Source organism: Rhinolophus ferrumequinum, chromosome 8 (genome assembly GCF_004115265.2).
Source record: "Rhinolophus ferrumequinum isolate MPI-CBG mRhiFer1 chromosome 8, mRhiFer1_v1.p, whole genome shotgun sequence".
Taxonomy (NCBI): domain Eukaryota; kingdom Metazoa; phylum Chordata; class Mammalia; order Chiroptera; family Rhinolophidae; genus Rhinolophus; species Rhinolophus ferrumequinum.
Window position 1 is genome coordinate 55,521,206 of NC_046291.1, and position 17,972 is coordinate 55,539,177.

The following is a 17,972-nucleotide window of genomic DNA, read 5'->3' on the forward strand; positions in this document are numbered from 1 at the left end:
TTCATTAAAAAAAAAGGAAATCATGTGTTACCCCCTGGGACTTTGTGAATTTATTTTTGGAGTTGGTAATGTTACAGAACCCTGAGTACAGGCGGTTCCTTGCTTATGAATGACCTGTACACATGAACGTTCACTACTGCTCCGGGCCTCTCTTTCTCTCCCTCCACCACCCTCTTTCCCAGCCAGAGCCCCAGTCTTCACTAAGCCTCTGCTGGAGCTACGTGCTCCTCGAGGCTGTGTGCGAGCCAGTTCCCAGGGAGCTCTGTCCTCATTGCTTTGGGAGATCATTCTGAACACATAGAACAGATTTTGTAAGTTCTGTCAATGGAATAACAAAAAGGTTAAAGAGCACTTGAACCAATATGCAAAAGGAAATAAATACTTTCAATACACACCTTCTGGAAAGTTAAAATCATGAGAAAACACATTTGTACCTAATCAAGGTTGGTCTTTGATACTTTTGTGAAAAATTAAAGACTCAGTTGTAGCAATTGCTGTACTGAGGGTCTATCATTATGTTTGTTTCTGCTGCAGGTGTTAATGTTGACTTTGCAAAACGATCCACCAACTTTAGAAACAGGAATAGAGGATAAGGAAATGATGAAAAAATACGGCAAGTCCTTTAGAAAATTACTTTCACTGTGTCTTCAGAAAGATCCTTCCAAAAGGTATGTCAAACTTGGTGGATGAGTTATTGACCTGGTTTGAGACACACAAAGCTTTGCTTGTGGATGGGGAAAGGCTGTGTGAGGACACCTGCGAAGTACTTGTAGTTCAAGGGAAATCCTGCTCTGGCCCCCAGATTGCCAGCCTGTTAGTGGAAGACAATATGGGTCCGTAAAGGAAAAGAGTGACTAAGGATGGGGGAGAGGCAGAGGAAAATTTTCGTGTTAATAAGATGCACTGTGCTTGTTAGGTGTGGGCTTTGTCATAAAGGAAATGAAGTGAAACAGAGATCAAAAGTAATTGGCAGTGGTGCATTCAGAAGCTCAGCTAATATTCTGCACTGTGTAGGTTGAGCTGACCTCTCAGGATTTGAATATCCTGCTAGCTCCAGTCTAAACCAAGCAAAGCTATTGAATTTTGCATAAGATTCCTTTTAGTTGCAGAGCCAGTTGTTTGTACTGTTTGAAAGATTATCAGTAAAGAAGATTAAGATTTTTACATGAGAAACATTAATCATATAAACAGAAGCAAATTGTTTTAAATTAACTTTAGCAGTTCCTCTGTATTCTTGGTCAGTTGCCCTGCACTGTGGTGTGTCTGTTTTCTGAGTTTGTTTCTTCCGTCTTAATTTCCGTGACTTTGAAATATCCTGGGTGGTAATAATAGAGCCGGTGTCCTTTATCATTTAAAGGAGAATGTTAATAATGTGAACCACACACAGGCCTGGCCGGGGTAGAGTCCCTTCGTAGAGCTTGCCTGTGTGTGTGGCACCATCCTTACACACAGTGATCGTAGATGACAGATCTGGAGAGGACTCTGAGAAGGTACTGCAACCTTCGTCATCCTAGGGTCCAACTGGATACTTGTATTTTAAAATGTAAATCAGCTTCTCGTCTAAAACTTTACTTTGCAGGGCAGAACACTGCTTTTCGAAGGATTCCTTTATTCTTATCTTAAATTCTTTATGAAACTTAAGCCTTTTACCTTTACACCATAATCTACTGTTTGAGTAGGCTACCCTTCTCAACATTAAACAGTTTCCATTATTTTGACCATTCTTAGTAGCTACTCTCTTCATTCCTTTACATTTTACGGAATTTGCCTAGAATCTTTCTGTATCATCCATCTGTCTCATAGAGCTAGGTCTAAAGATTGTTTGCTATTAAGAATTTTGAAATTTTTTGTTGTTGTTGTTGTAAAAGGGATGATTATTTTCACACCTGTAGACTGTTTCTGCTTAAACATCTCTGTTGCCCTTTATATTTGATACATAGGGTTTGTTTCCTCTGAAGCTATACTGATCTTTCATTAAGATTACTTCTTCACTTTCCTATTGGGTGAAAGTGCTCTTAGATTTCTGATTTTGTTCTGCAACCCTTGCTTGCTTTCCCCTGTATTTGGCATCATCTCCAAACATAGATTTTTGGCATCACCAAGGAAACAGAATTTAATCCTCTAAAGCCCATTGAGAAAAGCACTTGACTTCCCAGTTAGCGCTGGGTTATTATTACACTGGTCTTTGTGATTCTTGAACCAGTTGAGAGCCCACCTAGTGGTGGTCATGTATAATGTCATACAGTTGCAGTTCTTTCAGAAAATGATTCTGTAAGGTAGAATTGTTAGTGTACTTAATGATGTAACAATATTTTTCTTTAGGACAGTTGTAATTGGGTCAAAATAAACTAGATTAGATTATCATATATTATATGTAACAAACCATCCTTATTTCTTAATAATCTTGAAAGTCTTTCCAGGTTTTATTTATTGTATGAGCTCAAATATCAGGTTCCCACTACCCCACCCCCCAAATTTTTTTAGCAAAGAGCCACGCACTCAGATTTTTACAAAGTCTTTCCCTCAAATTACTCTTTTAGTAGCATTATTGATCTACAAAGTATTAATAGTTGAAGGACTTCCTTTAGATATTTTCCCTGTAACATAAACTGTTCTCACTCTTGTGCAGTTTTCCTTTATAACAGAGTGTTAGTGGTGCAAAAACTTCCCACGTGACTCTTTCTTTTAATGAAAAGACATGGATGGCAAAGTTTGGAGGAAAAGGCTTCATGAAATGTGAGAACGGAGAGAAAAACGCAACATTATTTAATTATTTAATTAAATAATAAACATGTAATTAAATATAAAACATGTATTCATTAATGAATTAATAAGGAAACGTTTAATTGCTGCACAGTTATGAAAGAAATCATAACTATTTCCTGTCTTCTTTACCTTGCTTATGTTGTTCTTCCTCTTCCTCTGTCCCCTTTCCACCTCTCCTTCAACGCTTTGTTCAAAGGCTCCATCTTCTTAAACTTAGATACCTCTGGGTGAGATTCCTAGCTGTACTTTATCATCAGCTCCGTGACTTAGTTTCCTTTTCTGTAAATGGGCCTAATATCACCTACTTCATAGGATTGCTATGAGGATGGAATAAGATAATACATTTAAAACGGATAGCACAGTGCCTGACGGTTCCTAAATAGACAAGAAATTGGGATTACCATTCATTATTTGTCTTTTTCTTCCTGGCCAAATGGAATTTTTAAAAAAAATTTCAGTTTTCCTGCCCTATGTTGAATACATGTCTCTTGTAGCACTTATCACGCTGTGTATATACAAGTATATTTACTTATATATCCAATTTCCTCATGAGTTTGTAAGTTTTTTATGAGGAGAACCCATGACACTCATCCTTATATCTTTTTATCTGTAGTGTCCAGTCTGTCTTATATACTCAGTGGTATTTCTTGAATAACCAGAGACAGTTGGGTGCTAGCTACTTGGGGATGATTTGGACTCATTGGAAAGAGTTTCAGAGACAAACTGGATTCGAGTGGGTTGAGGAGCGAATGCAAGACTTTTGGTAATTTATAATTATTTCTGTTGCGGGCATATAGATCATATACTTGCAATCTGAAACCAATTCAGTGGTACCAAAACCCTGGTCTTGCGAAGTACCTGTTTAGAATGAATGAAAGCATATCACGGGGGAACAGTGACCAGGCAGATTCACTCCTGTGCAGCATACCTCAAGCTAGTTGAGACAGGGATATGCTTTCCTTCAACCTTGAGAGCTCATGGAACTTTCCCAAAAGAAGAGAGCTGGGGTGTTGGAGCTGTTTGCTTCATTCAAGGCTGTGCTCTGCACAGACGAAGATTGCTTATATTTGCATAGCAGCAGAACATTTTGCTATTTCTTAAAAAAATGAGCCTTAATCTTATAGATTACATGCTTCTTATAGTTGGTAACTATAAAAGGAAGCAACATTTTCTTTGGGTAACAAGGGGGTGGATGTTGCATAGATAAATCCGTTAGAAACGAATTAAACTTGAATATTTATTTCCTTTTTGGGGGAGAGGTGGGGTGAGAAATGCAGCTCTGCCTGAGGTCAGTGAACAATTAGGAATTATAATGCAAATTGTTTAACTCTATAAACTGTGTCATTTTCATCCTAAATCCTTTGAAAATTATTTTAAGTCTCTGGTGGACTTTGCTTCATCCATATGTATTAACTGAATCCTTTAAGAGATTTTCTTCTGAGAATGTTGATACTTGCAGACTACTGCATTGTTTTTCAGGATTTAAAATGGAATCATCATTCAAAGCTGGGACCAGCAAACTTTGGTTGCCGGTGTAACATTTCTTGTAAAACAGTGTTCATATTTGTACTACACTGTATTGCTTGATAGCTGATAGTGGCCATGTAAGGCCATGTGTTTTCAGAAGTCTTTCCCCTGTAGTACTTAACCAAGCAGCAGGCAGTACAGATACCGTGTTTCCCTGAAAATAAGACATAACCGGAAAATAGCATGATTTTTCAGGATGCTCGGAATCTAAAATAAGCCCTCCCATATTTTCCCCAAAATAAGACTGAGTTTTATATTATTTTTTGCTCCAAATACGCATTAGGGCTTATTTTATATTATGAGCATCCTGAAAAATTATGCTATGGCTTATTTTCCGGTTAGGTCTTCTTTTGGGGGAAACACGGTTAGTTCCACATTAACCCTATACTGGTGGTTGTTAGAGCATAAAATTAAAACAAACACACAAAACACACAAAAAAATGAAAAGTCAGGTGGGCAGTGCACACTTCAGCTTTTTTCATACCTTCTGTCACTTTCTTCCCTCTCTCGTCTTCCTCATTCTTTCCAGTTCTATTTTTCCATATTTTCTTATGGAGTTAGTTTGGCACATGATTTAAAGCTACAGACCTTGATTTAATTTAGCTTCAAAAGGACCTGCTATTTAGTTCTTCTCTGTATGCAGTAGAAATCACCTATTATTTAACATAAATATTAAGCCTATAGAAAAAGAATGTGACTTCCTTAAACTAATTCTCAATTTTTAGGTCATTGCGTTTTTGTATTTATTGATGAAGGCTAAGAGTGGAGTGCAGAGAAAGGAGTTTTCTCTGTAGCATGCCTTTCCCCCTTACAATAATTTTGGTTACCATAGAAATGACCTTGCTGGGGAAGGGAAAGTATTTTCCCAGCCCTGAATCTCAAGGTATAGATGACATTTCCCAGATTCTCTCTATACTGGTCCTACACTTGACCCTTAGTGGGCAGAGAGGGAGGAGGGGGTCGAGAGGAGATCTCTGGATGGTTTGGCTCTCTACTTCATTGCATTCACTGTGCACAGACTTTCCCCCTTTCCTTTTTTTTTTGGCGGGTGGGGTGGGGTGGAGGTAGGGCTGGCGTGAGTCTAATTTTCATTATGTCATTCTGCTCTTCCTCACTATATTGAACAGATGCTTAGACTTTAAGTGCTGACTAAACCTAGCCCTAGGAGTCGTGGTCCTGTGTCCAAATGTCTAGTGGCATCACTTTTATGCCATATTTGATTGTGGTATGAAATTGAGCTGTAGCAATTTTCTGGTCTGTGCTTGGCATTGGGTGTATAAATATGAATACCGTGTTGTCCCAGTCTGGGAAGGCCTTACAGCCTAGTGGGGTGGAGGCGGGGAGACAGAGGAACAGATAGTCACAGAATGGGAATGCGGGTGGATTGATGTCTGAGCACCAAGTACGGAGCAGTGAATTAGACTTGTAGGAGCTGGGAGGAGTATTTGTGACGATGACTGACACCTCATTGGTTCTTGACCTATAAACAAGGATGTGCCAGTTATTTACAAAACAATTTTAAAGCAAGAAAAGCAGTGCGTGCTTTGTCATGAGAGAGCAAGACATAGGCGAGAACATCATTGTAGCTGGAGGATAGAGTTCACGTGGGATGTGGTGGGAAATCAGGATGGAGAAGTCATGGTCTCTTAGGCTACTGAAATCCATTAGGATGGATAAGAAATTCGGACTTTGTAGAAACCAGCTTGGGAGCAGTGTGGGTGATGGGGAATGAAAAAGAGAGAAGTAGCAGAGAGACAAACTGGGAGACTGTTGTAACTGTACTGCCCAGACGCTGGGAGGGTTTCAGCCAAAACCGTGGCTTTGAGTTCCTTCATCATCTTGATTTTTCTTAGGTTTCTTTTCACTTTTAAAAAATGCAACCTAAATTATTTTGCATGCCCCTCGGTTTTTAAAAGTTTTGTTTGAAAGTTTTGTTTAAAAGTTTTGTTGTGAGGTACCAACCATGGTACCAACTCTTGCTCAGTCTATTGTATAATGAATGGTCCTCCTACATGTTCTCTCACTAGAGAGAACACAGTTCCACCCAAACGCAATTCAGAAGTGTTTGACTGTTCTGACGCTCCTCGGGCAGTCTAGCATCACACTCTCTTATCTACTAGATGTAAGTTGCTGAAGGTAGTATTTATATCTGCCATATTCACTATAGTATGTCTAGCATCTACCATAGTGCCTGACAAGTGCAATAGATGCTCAATAAATATTTACTGAGGATGAAAGGATGAATTTGGAGTAGCTGGGGGCCAAAAACGTTGCAGACAATCAGTAAGAGTATACATTAAAATAACAACCAAAGTTAAATCATGTAAAAGAACAGTATCGTTTTTTTCAGTTCTTGTGCCTGTTTAACCAGGTACAAATTCATAAATTTGAATGAGTTCACCCAGGGATATGGCATACAAAATGTAAAACGTGGCCCACCTGTTCTTTAGACCTTTATTTATTCAAAGCAATTAGCAATTAGCGACTGTTTATTGCAATGGATATGGCCATTCAGGGTTCTTTTCAGGTACCTGTAACCAGTGTTCCCCTTGAAACTGAGGAAAAAAGCAATAACAATTTAAATAGCAAATTTCTTGGCACAGAAATACAGTTTAGGGCCCCTGTAGACGTACACAGTTTGGATATAGTTGCACTTAGTGACGTTTCCTAATTCTTTTATATCCTTGGGTTTGGTCCCTGGAAACATTTTAATGGAGCTTCCTGGTTCCAAAAAAATAGTTTCTAATCTCTTCAAATATGAGGACTCTTTTTGAACTTGCAGCCCTCTCAGCGTAATGCTATTTGTACCTTTGCTAATCATTGCCTGAGAGAATACCTAATGATACTTAGTGGTAGTTCTGTCCCTCCTCCCATTTTTTTATTACGAAAGATTTAAGACATACAGAAAAGGTGAAAGAATAGTACACGTTTACTTCTATACCACCACCTAGATTCAACAATTATTACCATTCTTCATATTTGCTGTATCTTTTTATCTACGTTTTATTTGCTGAACAGTTTGAAAATGAGTAACAGACTTAATACTTCAGCTTGCATTCCCTACAAATAGAGACCTGTTCCTGCATAACCACAGTACTTTTCCACACCTAAGAAAGTGAACAGTAATTTCCCAAATTTGTCTAGTACCTAGCATATTCACTTACCTCTTATTATTTCCAAATGTCTTTTGGGACTTCTCCTCCTTCCCTTTCAAACACAGATTCAGGCAAGGGTCACGTGTTGCATTTGGGTTTATGTTTCTTTACGTCTTTTTAAATTTAGCACAGTCCCCTCACATCTCCACTTTTCCTCTTTGACACTGACTTTTTGAGATCAAGTCAGTTGTCTTACCGAACTGGCCTGTATTCTAGATTTATGTAATTTTTCTTTTCTGCATTGCTGCTGGTTTTAGAAGGAACTACCAATGAAGGAAGCTGTTCTTTACAGAAGGATGCCAGTTAATAAACGTAGAAGGAATGACAGAAGTAGAAAATCTGTATTCTGCCACCTCCTATGATAATTATTTAAGGCAAAGATGCTAAAACCATAAGGTAAAAGTGTTTTGGGAATAGGATATTCATATAATACCAAAGTATTACCCAAAAGAATACTTGCCAATTGCAGTGGGGAAAACCTACCTTTACAATGGAGAGATCTCGGGCCTGGGGAACCAAGCAGTTAAATTTAGCATCACCCCAGTGAAATCACCTACCATTATATGCCTCTGACGTGCTGCAGTAAGATGTGCATAGCGTCGTCTATGCAGTATTCTTGCCCCAAATGCTTGGTTCATCTTAGTCAAGCCTTTAGACCTAACGTTCAGTTAATAGGCAATATAAGATAGAGAAACAAGTTAAATGGCACCGTGAAGAAACAATCAGACCAATGCAGTCATGCTTTTAAGTGAATTTGCATTTTATTAATCGTCATCACATTTACCTTCCCCTGAAAAGCAATAGTCCGCGTACACCTGAGACAAGGTTACTCAGTGGGCAGACAGAGCTTGTACACATGATGTGCGGACCTCTTGCAGTCACTGCCTCTCTTGGGGACTCACAGCGCACTGTAGACTGTAGTTTCTTGACAGGGTCATATTGCAGCTTGTACAGTTTCTTAATAAATATAGGAATTTAGCTTACAGATGTGTTAGTCTGCCGCCTTTTCGAAACACTGAATTCACTTAGTGAAGTGTGAGGATGAAGGATGGAAAATTGATCATGCCCCAAATATTTAGCTTAGAGGAGTTTGTGTGTTTTGCAGTAGAGGAGTTTGGAAAGAACTGGAAAATTGGCACTATTTTATTTGGTGCCAGCTTGTGATTAATTTAGTGTCTGGTTTTGCTGTTCCTAAAACTAGTCTTCCAGAAATACTCTAGGATTAAGTTGTTTCATCAAGGCAGTGTATGTATCGAGTGGTCATTGTTTCAACTCTAATTTATTATTGATCTTTCAGGCCCACAGCAGCAGAACTTTTAAAATGCAAATTCTTCCAGAAAGCCAAGGTAACATGCTTAAAAACCCAAGTAAATCTGCTATTTTGAAATCACTATGAATTTCTATGTATCGTATTTGATATTAAACTGTCGGGAATATTTGTTTTGCAGAACAGAGAGTACCTGATCGAGAAGCTGCTTACAAGAACACCAGACATAGCTCAAAGAGCCAAAAAGGTAAGTGCCATTAGCCCTGCTGACCCAGGAAGAACTGATCCCCCACGTAGGAAAATGAAACCCATAGGAAAAGGAGGAAAGAGAGTGCTACATCCTCATGATGTGGTTATTTAGGGGTTATCTGAACAGTGATTACCTAGATAACTAGTCTGACTTTTGGTTGTCTCAGCTTGCTCTTATGTGTTTGGGTGTGGAAACAGTATGATATAGCTCAAACGATTTCATGTTTCCATTTATCCCCTTTGCTTAAAGAAGGTCAGAAGGGAGGGGATAGTCATGCGTTTTGAACACTGGAAAGGTAAAATATCCTTGAGTAGCTTTCCTTTGGATTTTGCAGAAGATGAACAATCTTTTTTTAAGCAGCTTGGAGTGACAAAAGGAAAAACAAAACTTTTGTCTTTAATGGTTATTTGGAATATCTTTGGGATATAGGTTCTTTCCTCAGAAAGGTCCTGTGGTCCCTTTTGTAGTCTACCTTATGTTAATGAAATTATATTAATGATTACTTGAAAAACTTTCCATCTAGCTTTGAGGTTTTTAAAATGGTATGTATGTGTGAGTGTATTTATTTTTTTATCCAGAGATTTCCTTATGTACAATTACTGATTCCATTATGGTATGAAACCTAATAAAATTTAACCTCTGGTTTGGTTTAGTTTGGTTTTAAAATTATATTAGATATTTATAATGATAAATGTTTATATAGTCACAGATTTAGAAAGGTAGTTCCCTTCCCCCCCTTTTTACAGTTGATAGTTATAGGAAAAGCTGATATTAATCTAAGTTGTCTGCTCCGTAAATAAAAATTGGCAAAGAAATATGCATTAATGATTGTATCTCATCATGCATAGCTGTAAGTAACTTTGAATATTAACTTTCAGACATTGCCTTTTCTAGAACACTTTGTATGAAATGAACTTAGCTAATGTTTTAGAATTGTTTAAAATAGATTTTAAATAGACTTCAAGAAACGACCCGCTGTGTATAGGTATCTGCAGACTTCTGTGGGTGGGGCTGGTTCTCAGGCTGTGGGCCTGGATGAGGGGTAGGGGGCTGCCTTGTTGACAGCAGAGACCTGAGCAAGGTTGGCCTGTGGCATGTCTGAGGGACACGGGAAAGTTTGGCAGATAGTTCATCAGAGTGGCACATCTTCAGGGGCGGCAGAGAGAGCTAGAGCTTCAGTTTGAGGAAACAAACTGGACACGCGTGACCAGAGTCTGAGGACTCCATAGAGAGGCTGAAGGAGGATCCTGCAGAGATTCCCTGGGGGTTTGGAGTGGAGCATGAGTTCTTTTGATCAGATATCTAAAATGTCAGCCAGAGTTGGAAAAAAGCTGTTAGAAAGTCATTGGCTTGTACAGTATGTGTCCACAAAGAAGAAGATTTTTTTTTTTTTTGTCTTTGCTTTTTTTGTTAGAAGATTCACCTGATCTCATCCTGTAGCTGTTCCCTGAGAAGGGGTTTCCCAGGCCTGCGTTCTCTGCAGAGCGTTAGCCTCACACCTCCAGCTCCTTGTTAAGTGACTGACCATTCTCTCACGGGCAGTGTTTCCATAGGGTTCGCCTTCCTTCCCTCCCAGACCTAATCTCCCTGTGCTGTGTTCGTTCTGAGCCACCCAACCTCAGAACACTGGGCTTCTTTTTATGTTTGAGACCTGCTTCCCTCCTTGCTTTCCCCATCTAGTCACTCTCCGCATCTCTCCACATTTCCCTCTGCAACATGGCTCAGAACGTTTTCCTCCTGGTTTTAACTGGACAATTGCAGTAGATTTCTAACTGTTCTTCCTCCATTCCTCCTTTCTGTTTCTTCTTAGACAGTAGTGCAGGATTAACTTTCTGATCATGTCACTTAATTGCACAAAAGTGGTTTCCAAAGTTAAACAAAAATTAAAGCAAATAAATGGAAAAAAGGTTCCTATCAAATAAAGGTCAAGCTCCTTAGCCTTGAATTCGTGGCATCATTTCAAATTCTAACTGTATATTCTCAACTCCAGCAGAACTGAACCACTTAGAGTTCTCACTGAATAACCCATACGTTCCTTTGGAACTTCCTCCATCAACTTGAGAAAATGAAGAATCTGTTCAGGCTGCGACTTTATTTCCTTTCTTTAAAAAAAAAATATATTTAAATGATTTATTGCATATTAGTATGCTGTGCATTGCAGATCCCATTTTGCATGTATTTTAAACAATAAGCAGCTAAAGTTTTGGGAGATATGATTTTTTTCAACCATGTCCTCTGCCGTTTTCCTTGCTCTTTGATTTTAGACTTAAACCTCAGGGCTTGTTTCGTCATTCATCCCTTCAAATGGAAAATGCCACACATTTCAGAGTCACACAGAAGACTAAAGGGAGAATGTAAATTAGTTCCTTAAACATCTTACAGAAGAGGGAGTGGCCCATTGCAATGTTATCCCGGCTCTCTAGCTTCATAAAGTTGGCTGTTTTCCTGTCGTAATTCTCACTTCAAAGTGCACTTTGGTTATCAGCTCCACTCTGGCCTTTACCCGTAGGTCCCATGGCAGGGACACCGACCACATCAGCATGGATCCCGGTGCATATCTTGTTCATAGGAGTGAGCACCCACAGAGGTTGGCTGACTCGGTGAACACAGGTGCTTGAGTGTACCAAGGAAAGGCCATTTGAAACCCTGTTTTTCACTCACTTGAACCCCCAAAATGCTTGGCGTACACTCGTTCCTCTGATTCCTGTTACTAGCAGACAAACCTCCCTCCCTCTCCGGGGCTCGTGATATTGGTAAGAAGCCATGCTGTTCCTTATTTGAAACTTCTCATGCAGGCTTGGCCACTAGGAAGTAAATATTATTTTAATCACCATGTGCACTGAAAATCTTTGTGATAGGATGTCTTTGCTTGTTTTAAGTTTTCACAGGGTTTAAATAAATTTAATTTAAAAGTTGGTACAGGGGAGTCTTTCGTGTTTTTTAATGATTTTGGACTTCTCTTCGTTGACATCTGCTCACTGCTTACTTTCCTGTTTGCTACGGTGCCTCCTAGCTGATCGTGTTCTAGTTTCCTGGTGTAGATTTGGTCCTCAGAGACTACTTGTTGATGTTAGTCCTTTGATTTTTGTCTTCTCAGTTTGTTGTTTTTAAAATAGAAACAGACAGTCCATTGATATACCAGTGTTTACACGATACCTGGGCCTGTTGACCTAGCTCTGGACATTGAAGCAACCATGTTTATTTGAAATTTGTTGTCATAAACAAGTCTCTTCTCTTCCCTTATGGTAACTAAAATTAAGAGATAACTTTCAGTATGTATTTTTCTTTGCCATGAACAATTCTCATATTTAAAAGAGAGAAAGGCTGGTATTGTAGTTGTTCTCAGGACGTGCCACGGAGCCCACCAGTGCCGTCCTTTGGTGTGAGAGGCAGACGCCTATCGTGCTCGTGTTTGGCCGGAATGTGCGACATTAGCACATAACCCATATGCGTAGGTGATCTTCTCTTCATCCAGATTGACTCCTTTAAATGAGGAAAAAAGTATAAGAAATAGAAACAGTAATTCTGTGATGTAAAATCATTTTTGTATGTCTGGTAATTGCAGAAGTTAGGGCTGTCTGTGTTCTCCTGGGAGGCACAGAGTATTTGGTCCATTCTGGGTTCTTTCCCTAACAGAGATCATCTTGATTTTATTTTGCCCTAAGTTTTCTGTCTGTAAAATGGAAATTTTGTCTGAGCTCAGGAATGTGGTGAACGGCAGGTAGTGAGAGACGTGATGTTCGTGAGCCCTAAGACACTCTGTAAATTCTAACTGAGGACATGCTAGTAAGGACCAATGAGAACAGGGTTAAGAGCAGCTATGTGACTTCTTTTCAACTTTTCACTTCTCCTTATGCATGAGAAGAAAAGGCTTCATAACTGTTACTCCTTCTCATGGGATTTTTTAGGAACCTGTCTCCAGCCATCTATGGGGGTTCGAAAGCTTGACCATGTGGTGTTACACCATTTACTGTATTCACTGGGAGGCGAAAGACATACATCATTCTGTTAAAATCAAATGCTTCGGGGCTGTGTGCATTTTCTGTTGGAGCATCTAAGCCTCAGAGTTGGCGGATGTCTCCGCTTTGTGTTAGTGAGACGAACCTTGAGTCACCACATTCACATTCATATTCATAAACTTGACGTTGCTAAAACCCACCAACAGCAGGACAGGAGTGAAGGGTTAGTAGCTACATAGATGTTGAAATGTCAGTTGCTCAGCCAACAAGCACATTGGCCAGAGAAGGGATGAGGTAAAGAAATATAACACACAATTCTTTTTGTTGTTGTTGTTGTTGCAGTTTTCCGTGTTTTCATGGGAAGTAGAATCACTGGAAGGGTTTTGTTTAAATTTTCTTAATCATGAAATTGGTAAGTTAGAAATGGTTAGTCATCATCAGAAAGAGGAAAGGGAAATTATATCACTGCTACATTTAGGTGGAACCATTGTGAACTGGAACAACTGGGATAGTTTTTGTGGGTCCCAGAATTTCTTATATCAGGCTGTAATATTGGTTTCCTATTGAAGACCCAAGGGGTTGGCTTCCTCGTTTGATCCTCCGACGTGCTTAGGAATAGATGGTAGAGATATTAAAATTCACATTTATTTAATACAGTTGACCCTTGAAGAACGTGGGTTTGAACTGTGTGGGCCCACTTATAACACATTTTTTTTCAATAAATGTACAGTCAGTCTGTCCTATCCACAGGTTTCACATCCATGAAGTCAACCAACCTGGATTGGAACAGTACTTACTTTCCATCTGTAGTTGGGAATTCGTGGATGTGGAGGGCTGACTGTACTTCACATGTGTTCAATATTTGTCCTTACTATTTTTGCTTTTTATTTTGAAACAACTTCACACTTACAAAAAAGTTACAAAAATAGTACAGAAATTTTGTGTATATTTTTTTCTTTCACCCCTTTTTTTGAAACATTCCAAAGTTGTAGCTATTATCCCCGTTATTTTTAAATATACTTAAATGTATATTTCCTAAAAATAAGGACGTTCTCTTACATAACAGTATAATTATCAAAGTCAGGAAATTGACACAACACTAGTATTTAATTGTCAGATCTTGTATACATTTTGCCAATCTTGCCACTAGTCATTTATGTAGTTCGGGATCCAATCCAGAATCCTCTAGTTGTTAGGTCTCCTTTACCCTGAAATAGTCTTTTTCTTTATCAGCTGACACTTGAAGAATGTAGGCAAATTCCTTCGTGGAACGGCCCTCAGTTAGGTTTGTCTGGTATGTCTTCATCATTAGACTCAGCTTATGCACTCTTTGGCAGGAATATGATGTTGTGTTCTTGGGGCATCACATGAAGAGATACGTGGTGTTGACGTATTCCTGTATTGGGATGTTAGCTTTGACCGCATACTTCACGTGGTGCCTGCCATTGTAAACACAATTCATTCTTGGGAGAGACGCATTATTATTATATTCCTACATGATGCTAAACATGGAAAGGTAAAGTGAGTGTACTTACTGGACAGGATCATTAGTCTTTTACCGAAGAAACGTTTATGCGTCATGTCATTCTGGTTAATAATGATAGGATGTCTCTGATTTTTAAGCAGTCTTGTGGGCAAGGAACACTTTGCTAGAGTGTGATGTTGAGGTAGGAAGTGGAGATGGCCTCTGACTCTGTTCTGCAAGCAGCAATAGCTGGATCTGTGTCCTTCACTGGGTGAGCTGCCTAATCTTTCTGAGCCTAAACTGTCAAATGGAGCCATGGATACTTACATTTGTGTTGCCCTGAGGATGAGAGATGATCCACGCAGGATGTCTGGCACTGTTTTTGGCACGTAGTGGATGCTCAGTCCAACAGTGGCTGCCATGACTGCCATGTAAGTGAGGAAAAAGATTGTGGTTACAGAAGATACATGGCATTTTAGAAGTACAGAGTCCTGGCAGTGGTGCCTGTGGGGGTGGCTGATGAAGGTTGATTCTCTTGCTTTTGTTTTGGATAGAATGGAGAAAAAGCCCATGGAAGCCAACAAAAAGAAGGAAAAGAATGACGTTGCTATTGCCTGTTCACCTGTTTTCATGTTTCCTTTTCTGCCCCATCAAGGTGCTGTCAGTGGGCGATAGCCAGGACTTTTCCTCACTGCAGCCATCCTCTACCATGACAAGTGTGGGGTGTGTGTGAAGAGCATAAGAATAGTAAGAATTAAATACACACATAGCTGATATTCTTTTACAGCTTTTGGAACACTTTCCTATATGTTTCCTTGTTTATCCTTAACAAGTATCCTTGAAGACAGGTAGGGCAGGTACTATCACATGTTATAGATGAAAACGTGAGAGTTGAAACGACTGGCCTAAAGTCATATGACTAATAAGAGGCAATTCTTACTTCTGGTCCATGCTTTTTTCACTAAATCATACGTCAGAAGGAAGAAGAGAAGGGTGAGGATAGGAAGGGAATACAGATGGAGAGGCGTAAGCTCAGTTCAATGGCATAAGTGAGAAAAGATATGTGGGGGATACATTTGTCATTCTCAGAACGAGTAGTCTGCCACTTAGCACAGATGACGGGGGTGCCCATGCCATTCACGGACACTTGGAGGTGCTCTGAGTATCACTGTAGGAATCTGGAAGTTTGCCAGGGTTCTGGCATATGTGAAGGGAATAAGGTGAGAAAATGGCTTTGAAGATTCTGATGGGAAGAGAGAGATGGCTAGTAAGAGTTTGGTAGCATCAGTAGTTGTTAAAATCTGCCAAAAGCTCAGCTTATTCATAAAATAGGGAAGGTAATAATACCTATCTGTATTTTTGAGGACAATATTAGGTAAAAAATAGGAAGTGTATAGTGCAGTGATTGGCACAAAGTAATAAATGCCACTCGTTATTAGAATAATTATAACAAATTTTATTGTTTTTCATAATCACATATATTGCTTTATTACTACAGTTTTGGTATCGTGATGTCATTCTTACTTTTTGTAACAGTTTTCATTGCTGCTGTAAACACCACTGCTGCTGTTCCCATTTCTGCTGCTGCTGTAACAAGTGCTACCATTACAGTCACTGCTACTAACAATGGGCCCTGAGATGCAGGCAGGTCCAGGCAGCGCAGCTCACCTTCCAGTGGGGAGCACGGTGCACGCATCATAAGACATGTGAAACTCAGAGTCGCAGAGAATAAATGCTTTGGGTATGGATATAGACTGTGTACTACAGGCCTGGGAACGGTCATGGAGCTGTTAGATGGGGGAGCGTGGGGAGGGAAGAGAGAGAACAACTCATGCTTCCTGTGCACCTTCACGTACTGTGCTAGACACTCGGTTTATACTTATCTCAATTCCTGCAGCCTTATAACAATCAATGAAGTCCTGAGAGGTAGGACAGAGGATGAGATATGTTAGGTTATTAGGACTGGTTAAAAAAAAAAAAGCTATAAACATTTTGAACTTTGAGTGGAAAAGAACAACGAGGATCGTAAATCTCTCCTGCTTCACGGTCCTTAGATTTGGATTCCTGAAAATTGAGACCTGGGGAGGTTGGGCCTTGATCAAGGCCACAACGTCTTGTGGTGGCGGAGTCCAGATCAACATTCCCATTTGCTACCCGTTAGTATCTTCTTTTAGCCAATAAAGAGGGAACATCATACTGAATTTCTGAAAATATGCCTTTTTTCCCCTCCTGAAATCTTATAATTAATATATAAGACATCAAAGGTTATACACTATCAAGAAACCTGGGAGGAAATGTGGTGATTTCAAATGCTTATAAATGGATTTTAGTTTTGTTCTAAGTCTGTCCAGCAGAGGGCAACGATGGATTTTAATTCTGTGAGGTGTGCAAAGTAAACAAACTGACCAATAGTTTTGGGCTTTGTTGAAGGTCTCAGGTTTGGAGTAGAAGGATCAAGGGTGAGTTAGGTCCCTGTTGAGCCCTGGATACTAGGCAACTTAGTCAGTTGGGGTGTTTTTTTTACTGGGCAGGAGGTCGAAGGGTGATGGTTTAAGTACTTTTTACTATTACCGCTTTCATTTTAAATTAAAAATCAAAGTAATCAAACATTTGTATTTTAACGTAATTTATGTCAAAACCAAAAATCACAATTTTGAAATTGGGATAGAGAGTTTCTAGTATTTTGTGGTCCAATGAATGCAGTTCAGGGTGATGGCAGACTATTTCCAGAAAGTTTGTTAGTTCCTGTAGTTCTCCTGCGGTTCTCTCTCAAGGTCAAGTAAATAGAGCATGGAGTCAAAGTGCATGATACCTCTGAAGGACAAGTGAACTGACCTCTGTAACTCTCACATTTATTATGGATTTAATATAAAATACTCCTGAGTATTCAGGTAGGCCTGAGGGTGCATGTTCTCTTATTGCTTTGTGTTTCTTTTCCCCATCCTCTTGTTTAAAAACAGCCATTTGTATTGGTAATATATCTTATTTGAGGAACTCACATACATGCTCAAAGGGAGGAAGGAAGAAAATGGTAGTTGAGGATGTTATTTTTCCTATTTTAGAGGTGAGAGAACAGTTGTCCAGACAGGTTCAAGTTATTGGTTTAAGTGGATCTGTAACTGGGACAGATGTTTCCTGAGTGTAAGCTCATGGATATTTCCTTAATTTTTTTATTTTAAATGTATTATTTTAGCCAGTTTAGAATGTAAAGTTTATTTGGGCAGAAAAGGGCTTTTGGACACTAGGGGGTGCTATGAGAATAGTTCATTTACTCTAAGAATCTGGATAGGAATTGCTTACCGTGTTTACCAGAAAGTAAGACCTAACTGGACAATCAGCTCTAATGCGTCTTTTGGAGCAAAAATTAATATAAGACCCAGTCTTATTTTACTATAATATAAGACCGGGTATAATATAATATAATATAATATAATATAATATAATATAATATAATATAATACCGGGTCTTACATTAATTTTTACTCATTAGAGCTGATTGTCCGGCTAGGTCTTATTTTCAGGGAAACACGATAGCAGCCTATAAAAACTCTTGCAGTTGTAGAATTTCTCCTTTTGCACTGTG

General features: G+C 39.2%; 1 protein-coding gene across 5 annotated transcripts in view; it reads left to right on the plus strand.

The window, feature by feature from the left end:
* The window catches only part of STK39 (serine/threonine kinase 39), a 276,825-nt gene that overhangs the window by 99,928 nt on the left and 158,925 nt on the right, over positions 1 to 17,972 (plus strand). For all 5 annotated transcript variants that reach the window (XR_004423705.1, XM_033112650.1, XM_033112649.1 and 2 more), the window contains exons 8-10: positions 535 to 668; positions 8,746 to 8,794; positions 8,897 to 8,962. Coding sequence is in view for 4 of the 5 variants with exons in the window: in XM_033112650.1 (XP_032968541.1) it covers positions 535 to 668; positions 8,746 to 8,794; positions 8,897 to 8,962 (249 nt within the window). In the remaining variant the exon portion in view is untranslated. The remainder of the gene's footprint in view (positions 1 to 534; positions 669 to 8,745; positions 8,795 to 8,896; positions 8,963 to 17,972) is intronic.